The 7,500-nt window shown below is 39.2% G+C and overlaps 2 protein-coding genes and 3 non-coding genes across 8 annotated transcripts in view; 1 reads left to right on the plus strand and 4 right to left on the minus strand.

The window, feature by feature from the left end:
- pole3 (polymerase (DNA directed), epsilon 3 (p17 subunit)) overlaps nucleotides 1-7,500 on the plus strand; it is a 12,399-nt gene that overhangs the window by 3,411 nt on the left and 1,488 nt on the right. Inside the window, exon 4 of one of the 3 annotated variants that reach the window (XM_068573287.1) lies at nucleotides 1-683. This exon is cut by the window's left edge and continues 515 nt beyond it. The exons of the other annotated variants lie outside the window; for them this stretch is intronic. The gene's annotated coding sequence lies outside the window, so the exon portion shown is untranslated. Of the gene's footprint in view, nucleotides 684-7,500 lie in introns of those variants that run through there. 3 annotated transcript variants of the gene reach the window in all.
- rpl12 (ribosomal protein L12) lies at nucleotides 1,344-4,159 on the minus strand. Of its 2 annotated transcripts, none has more exons than XM_068577691.1 (6): nucleotides 3,999-4,159; nucleotides 2,787-2,860; nucleotides 2,189-2,287; nucleotides 2,010-2,091; nucleotides 1,835-1,921; nucleotides 1,344-1,497 (listed from the first exon to the last, which is right to left on the minus strand). In XM_068577691.1, the coding sequence occupies exons 1-6, from the start codon at nucleotides 4,033-4,035 to the stop codon at nucleotides 1,379-1,381; spliced, it is 498 nt and encodes a 165-aa protein (XP_068433792.1). In that variant the 5' UTR covers nucleotides 4,036-4,159; the 3' UTR covers nucleotides 1,344-1,378. The 2 variants fall into 2 exon arrangements, with proteins under 2 accessions (XP_068433792.1, XP_068433800.1); XM_068577699.1 differs by having other exon boundaries at nucleotides 3,878-4,018.
- Nucleotides 1,669-1,800, minus strand: LOC137787890 (small nucleolar RNA SNORA65). The gene has a single exon (XR_011077685.1). It is a non-coding gene; the product is annotated as a small nucleolar RNA SNORA65 (small nucleolar RNA).
- Nucleotides 2,597-2,729, minus strand: LOC137787891 (small nucleolar RNA SNORA65). Its single transcript, XR_011077686.1, has one exon. It is a non-coding gene; the product is annotated as a small nucleolar RNA SNORA65 (small nucleolar RNA).
- On the minus strand, nucleotides 3,086-3,214 carry LOC137787901 (small nucleolar RNA SNORA65). Its single transcript, XR_011077691.1, has one exon. It is a non-coding gene; the product is annotated as a small nucleolar RNA SNORA65 (small nucleolar RNA).

Below are 7,500 nucleotides of genomic sequence, written 5' to 3' on the forward strand. Positions count from 1 at the left end.
AGGCAGAGTAACTGATTACATTCGGGAAGGAGCGAGAACACAAAGAGTAGTTTGACGAAATATTTTGGTAGTGGCTTTTTGTTACACTGTGAAAAAGTAAGAAATATGAACACAAAAGTTCCGAAATGCTGACTAGAATATAGACCACTGACATTAACGTGCGTCTCAAGTGACCCGATAACACGTCTAGATGCAAAGCATAATTTATTCTGGAGGTGCGTAGTCTGCTAGAAATGAAAATAAAGTTTCTAAATCATACAGAAACGGGAGTAAAATCTCAATGGGCCTGTTTGAAGTTTTCAAAGTCAGCTTTGACTAAAGGGAGTGCTGTGGGTTTGAGGATGCGCCTCCCTGTTACATCATCGTGGACACTTGTGATCTAAGACTTAAATAGATGTAAACAGGGTTACACGGTCTATTTAGTAAAATGTAGATTTAAGTCAAGAATTAAGTTTAATGTTGATTCTGGCTTTTGGTGCAAAAACTAGTTTTGAATAAAGCCCCTCTGTTGGATTGTACTCTAACAGTTTTCTACTGTGTACTTTGACATTAGCCGTGCAAAAGCTAAATGGAACTGTACTGTCAGTTCATTCGTTTCCAGTCTGTTTAACCATTTATACTTTTCTAAAATTGTATATGACTTGCTGAAATTTGCAATAAATATTTTGTATGTTAAAGGTAAACTGGTTGCATTCATGACTCACCAGTTGTTACTGATCTTACCTATTTTACTCTAGTACACCTCAAGACCCATCCTTGGAGTTGTCGTCTGACTTGAAATTATCAAACAAATGTAACTTACTAAAACATATGCATTTTTTGCTCGTCCAAAAGTAAAAGTAACTCATTTAAGAACTATACTAGTACATCATGTAGCTAATAACAGCAATACGTGAAGGAAACTCCTGATGCAGTTAACCCTAGCTTAAATTAATAACATTTCTGTATTCAAATGAAGGCAACTATTTCATAACAATTAGATTTTAATTGACCCCTAAAACAGATGTTAACTGGTTAGCACAAATGTAAAAAGGTGCCATTAAAAGCATTGTGTCCTCAAATCTTTGGCAAAGAAGTTTCTAAAATTTTAACTAATTACAAAGAAATCCCCTTCAGTATATGTTCAAGACAGTTAACATTGATGTTCAAGATATTTTTTACAAGTCCTGATAACTGAAGTTAGTTCCCCCTCACAGGTAATAAGTATTTACTGAATTGATGCCCTTGATATCAAAATCAAACCACCTTTAAATTGCTTGTTTGGCTGGTCAGATAAAGTTGCACAAAAAACTCATTGTATTGCCATTCTTAAACATTTGTTGTGCAAACATAAAAAGTCAGAGTTCAGTTTTTGAACATTTTATTAGCATTGTTCCATTTACTCGGATGGGCACTCGACTTTTCCACTGTTGATGTCATCGATGACATCGTGGGGAGGACGTCCATCGATGGTGCAGCCGACTGACTGAGCGGTGCCCAGAATCTCTTTGATGGTTCCTGAGCGGGAAGACAATACAGATAATCAACAGCTCTTTGCTTTAAATACTTAAGCGCAAAGTAGTTTAATTAAACACCACTTGTTCAAAGCAGACCCTTACAACAAACTAAATCAAGGCTGACAATAGTTTAAACTGGGTATAAACACTGGTTTACACTTTGAAAATTATTAATTATTCCAGTCTTTACGGCACAGAGTTGTCCATTATTATTTTCGGGCAGACCTGTTTCCTAAAGCTGGGTTCACTCTGAGCCTCCACTGGATTATACTCAGTCACTCTGACAGACAGGCATAGTGGCGGGAGGCTGAACAGCTGAACTACTTTACGGTTCTTACCGGAGAGTTCTCTGGCGATGGAGCGAACCCTCATCACGCGAGCCACGTTCACAATCTCGTCGAAGGTGACACTTCCGCTGTGCTTGACTGAACACAAGGTGTTGAAGGGTTTAGAAATACAGATGATCCACTTCATTTGATAAACTACAGTTCCATAAAAGGCCAGTCAACTTACTGTTCTTGACCTTCTTCCTGTCGCGAGGCGGCTCCTTCAGAGCCTTTATGATCAGAGCGGACGCGGAGGGAACAACGTCCACCTAGAGAAGACAGAGTCAAAGGGAAACAATATTACACACACACACACACACACACACACACACACACACAAGAGGTAATGGAGGTTTTTGATCGTACCACTGCCTGTCTGTTCTGGATGGTCAGCCTCACTGTGATCCTCAGGCCCTTCCAGTCACCGGTGGCCTTGGCAATGTCGTCACCAACTTTCTTGGGAGACTGATGAGAAAAAAAACAAGCCGGTTAGCAGATGGAACCAATGCACAGAAAGGGATGCTAATATAACAGTGCATCGAAATTGATAAGAGTAGCTTAAATAATGTATTATTTTTATGTAGTATTTATTAAGGTTTTTTGCCACACATGATTAATCATTTTTACTGTACAGAGCTTGAACGCATCACGACAGAACACAGTAGTTAGCCTGTGTTTTTTGTGCTTAATATCAACTGTAATTTACACATTTGTTTCACATGGCATTTTGTTTTTAATAGACAGATACAGGACAACAAAAAGGTGCGCAGAGGTTCTTGTTCCAGTCTTTACGGCACAGAGTTGTCCATTATTATTTCCGGGCAGACCTGTTTCCTAAAAGCCGGGTTCACTCTGAGCCTCCACTGGATTACACTCAGTCACTCTGACAGACAGGCATAGTGGCGGGAGGCTGGTGGGTTTCTCTTAAAAAGATGTTGAATGGTGGCGTTTTATTTTCACTCACCAAACCCAGAGGTCCAATCTTGGGGGCCAGTGCTGAGGTGGCTCCAACTTCTCCTCCTGTGCATCTCATGTACACTACAAGACAAAAAGACTTGTGAGTACAAACTGATGAAAGGGCTCAATGTGATCTACACAAAAACTGATTAAGGACAGCTTCACATGGAGAACTGCAGATACTTTATTAGCATTTACTCTCCTGGAGTCTGCATGAACACACCTAGATTATAACATACTGCAATTTAAGATTCAGAAAGAACTCCCAACACAAAAGCAATTTGACGCAATTCATACTATGAATTGAATTGTTCCAAACTTTACGGCACAGAGTTGTCCATTGTTTTCGGGCAGACCCGTTTCCTAAAGATGAGTTCACTCTGAGCCTCCACTGGATTATACTCAGTCACTCTGACAGACAGGCATAGTGGCGGGAGGCTGAAGAGCAGAAAACGGCTTGACTGCTCATTAGGAATTACATTTTGTAATATTAGAGAATTCAGTGTAATATTAAACTGAAAATGATCTTTGGTTCAACGACTTTTTTTTATCTTCCGATATAAGAGAATGTTCAGTATTTGAGGCCTTCAGAGGTTAGTTATAAAAACGTTTACACTGAACAATAGATATCAGTAGAGCAGATAGAACATTCAAGCAAAGTCTGAGGTTACATGCCACAATAAGCCCACATGCACCCACTTTAATACTATAAATTGTGCAACTAAATACATTTTCCAGTGCTGAACGTGATCGTGTTTGTGGATTTAAAGATAATCCAAATTGACGAATTACAATTCAATTAATCGGCAAAAAATGGATTACGGATATTGCATCAAGTCAAATAGATGAATACCTAAACATCTTGATTTCTACCTGACGTCACATTCATGAGACTAGTTAAACTAGCCAACACAGCTAGCTAAAACTGCTAACACTAGGCCCACGTGGGATAGCGTCAACGTCCCAGACGTCACATTTCTCATCAAACCAAAGAAAAACCTAAGTCCACACGATGGAAAAAATAACATGTAAAACCTAAGTCGGACACATTTTCCCCTAGGGTCTTCGTCGCGTCTCGCGCTCCCCCGGGTTCTTTACCGTTTTCTCCGGGCCGTTCACAGGCCGGCAGACACGGAGGCAGCCGGCACAGAACGACTCCATCTTGGCTCTGAACGAGCGTCTGCTTTTACTACCCACTTGACACGGGAAAAGAACATACCAATCTTAATCTCGTTGGGGTCGAATTTGGGAGGCATGTTGCCGCTGTGTAGGTTGAGCTCAGTTCAGCTTGGTTGGTGAGGGTGTCGGATGAACCCGGGTTCGGGACGACCGAGTTACTGTTGCACCTTCACCGTTAAAGGGAGAAAGAAAAGGACCAAGAGGGAACAGCAGAGGGATTTTATAGCCCAGCCAAATCTCGCGAGATATTGGGATTCTGGTCACATGACGTTCGTCCAATAGGCTCGTTCAAGGTGCAGGCGGCGGCCGCAAGGATACGTTGCTCGGGTTTTACGGAGAGACGCAAGCACGCATGGCCCCCCTTGCATGGTCAAATCGGCCATTTTGCGTGCGTCACCCAAAATTTCTGTCTACCGTCAAAGCTACGCGATCCGTTCGCAGCCCGCAAGGCTGTGATTGGTCCGCTAACCACGTACTTTCTCAGTCTCGCATTACCGCTGTTTTTAAAAGCCATAGCAGAAACACAAACAATGGATCCCGTTGAAGAACGTTTGGCAGAAGAGGACCGCAAATATGAGCATTTATATAACCCGTCTGACGGAGTATAAGGACACGCAGATGGAGGTGAATTCCTGGAGGGAGATATCGGTGAACGTCGGCGTGCATGTCGACTCTAAACGGTCGTTGCGCCACCTACTGGTCTGGTGTAGGAAAAACGGACGGGAACTATAAACCAAAACGAGTCCGACTATCCGACTGCGTGGCCAGCTGCAGTTATAGTCGCAGAAGTATAATTCGCCCTTTAAATGTATATAGATTTGTGTCCGACTTGCTCCCGCCTCGCTCTGACGTCATGCACAAGTGATCAACGGTACTCTCGCGAGAGCAAGGCGACCGTCGGTTTCAGAGCCAGGCGCTGCAGAAGCTCTCCCCCGCCTTCCCAGTGCATGATGGGAAACGCCTGGTTGTCACCACATCAAAGAGCTGATTGGCTCTTAGATCTGACAGCAAACATCATGTGTTGTAGAAAATCCTTATTTTATGTGTAGTTGTAATACTTGACGCTCGATTGTTGATTATTCGTCTCAGGTTTAATCTAAAAACCTATGTTATGTGGTTTATAATACAAAATCGTATTTATAAAACACACATCAAAACCAGTAGTAATGTATTTCACAGACAGACATAAAAACAACAAAGAACGCATCTACACACACATTTCTTCATGTATATATATATATATATATATATATATATATATATATATATATATATATATATATATATATATATATATAATCACATATTACCTAATACAAACGTGATCTGTAAAATACAAGTATACTACAAATCGGAACTAACAGGAAGTATTTTATTTCGTAACTTCCTGTTAATACTGTGAAGGCAGCTGAAAACTGTCTGACTTGATCGCACTTTTCTGTCAACGCCTCCCGCAGCGGCCGCCTGCTCTCGTCTGGATTCCAGGCGAGACGCAGATCTAACGAACGAGCCTGTTGTTGTTACTCGTTTTAATGTGATATATTAATAAGCTTTATTATTATCAACAACACAATATATGTTTTTAGAACATACCATATACAATATAGTAACTGAGGCCGCAGCAGAAGTGCATCTGAGTTATAAATAATAAAACATACATCACGTTATGTATAACATATGCAATAACTCCCAATTTGTTTTTTAAACAAGCAAATTTCTCTGAAATCATCTTGACTTTCTTTCCCTTAAAACAACGTTGGATACTTTAACAATTGTTTTTTGACATGATTTCAGCCAGATACAGTAAACAGTGAGTTTGTTTAAGAGCGTTTACAATTCTCAAGTCTCTCTTTTGAAGAAGGAAATCTGTACTTGATTTATGTGTATTTTGACTTCCATACAGTAAGCTGTGGAGCTATTGGGGACCAGTAAATTGAAGGTAAATTATGAAGTTAATATAGAAAATATTTAATTTCACAAAATAGTGTATGATATGATATTGTGTTTGAAATGATTTACATGTGGTTTCCAGTTTATTATCTAATATCACTCCCAGCTCTCAGTTTCATGAGTTCCCTTTGTGTATTTGGTGAACAATTAAAAAAAAAAAAAAAAAAGTTTCAACCAATTCAATATAATCATGAAAATAAAGTGGTAAACAAGCAAAATAGTATAAATGATGTTACTTATTAATATAAGTAACATCATTTGTACTATTTTGAGGGATTTTCCTTGTTTTTTGAGGGTTTTGTCAGTTATTTTCTGAACCGGTTCATGAAGTCAGAAGGGACCAACAAGTGGGAGCTGAGTGGACGAAAAGGACTGAAGCTGGTTGAGTGTTCCTGGAATATGAAAGTATATGTCAGTATTAGAGTGGATATTACTCAGTGGTGCAATGAAAAAAAGTACATTTTTTAGGTACTTATTTGACTTAAGTATTTCCATGTTCTGCTTATATTTCTACTCCACAGCATTTATCCGATAGCTACAGTCACTTAAGTTTAGTACAAATAAATAGGACACAAAATATGAAGAGTTTATCAAATTGGATGTTTTGTTATATTAGTTGATTTAATCAATTCAACGATTAACTAAAACCTTTAAATGGCTTGGATTGTTCGTGTGAAAACATTTCAGGGTTCCAGCTTCTGAAATGTTAAGAGTTGCTGCTTGTTATTGTTAACAATTAGGATATTTTAGTAACAATGTTGAAATTTGGCTTGCTGGTTTATTCAGTGTCTCGCTGTGTAATTTACGTCACTATTCACATTTGTGAATGAATGTTTAAATAATGGAAGGGCTGCTGGGCATTAGTACGCCTAAAAAAACACATTAAAGTGACAATTATATTTGATAAATAATAATTCAGTTTAACTATTGAAGCCTTAGGGGGTCTCAAGTGTCAATCAAAGGGTTTTCGACCCTCCAAGGCCACACCATATTTTGCACACTGGTGCTATCACCTCTGTTATCAGCTATAACCGACTTCATACTCAAACATTACTTAACTCTAAACACAGCTAAGAATTGTTTGCTGCTATATTAATGCTCTTAAACCCGAACAGAGTACCTCTAAGTAACATTTTCAATGCAGACAAGAGTATTTGTACAGTGTGGTATTAGTACTTTTACTCCAGGGATGTGAATGATTCCTCACGACAGGTGTTTGCCATGTTTCAAGTCTGCTTTTAGCTAAGTCACCTACGTTGTGCAGTTGATTGCATATAAAACCAGTGTTTTCCTGTTGGATTCCTGCAGGACTTTTCTTTTTTCTTTTTTTTTTGACTCAGAGCTGCTCTACAGGAATAGCAACAGAACACAAGAGGGAGTAAGTGGGTGAGAAGCAGAGATCATCACTGTTGTGCTGTTTAATATGCATCATGAAAATCTGTCAGAAGATAGTCAGAAATTCGCAGCTCATATTATGAAAGGAAACCTTTATCTGTAGCTTCAGAAAAACCTCAGATGTGGAAATGCCACATCTGAACAATCCTTTTCAGGAATTATTATCAGCTTTTAAAGCTCTTTTTTTAATTTCAACA

This window comes from Clinocottus analis, unplaced genomic scaffold, assembly GCF_023055335.1.
Source record: "Clinocottus analis isolate CAN_PGR_092001 unplaced genomic scaffold, fCliAna1.0.p SCAF_1, whole genome shotgun sequence".
Taxonomy (NCBI): domain Eukaryota; kingdom Metazoa; phylum Chordata; class Actinopteri; order Perciformes; family Cottidae; genus Clinocottus; species Clinocottus analis.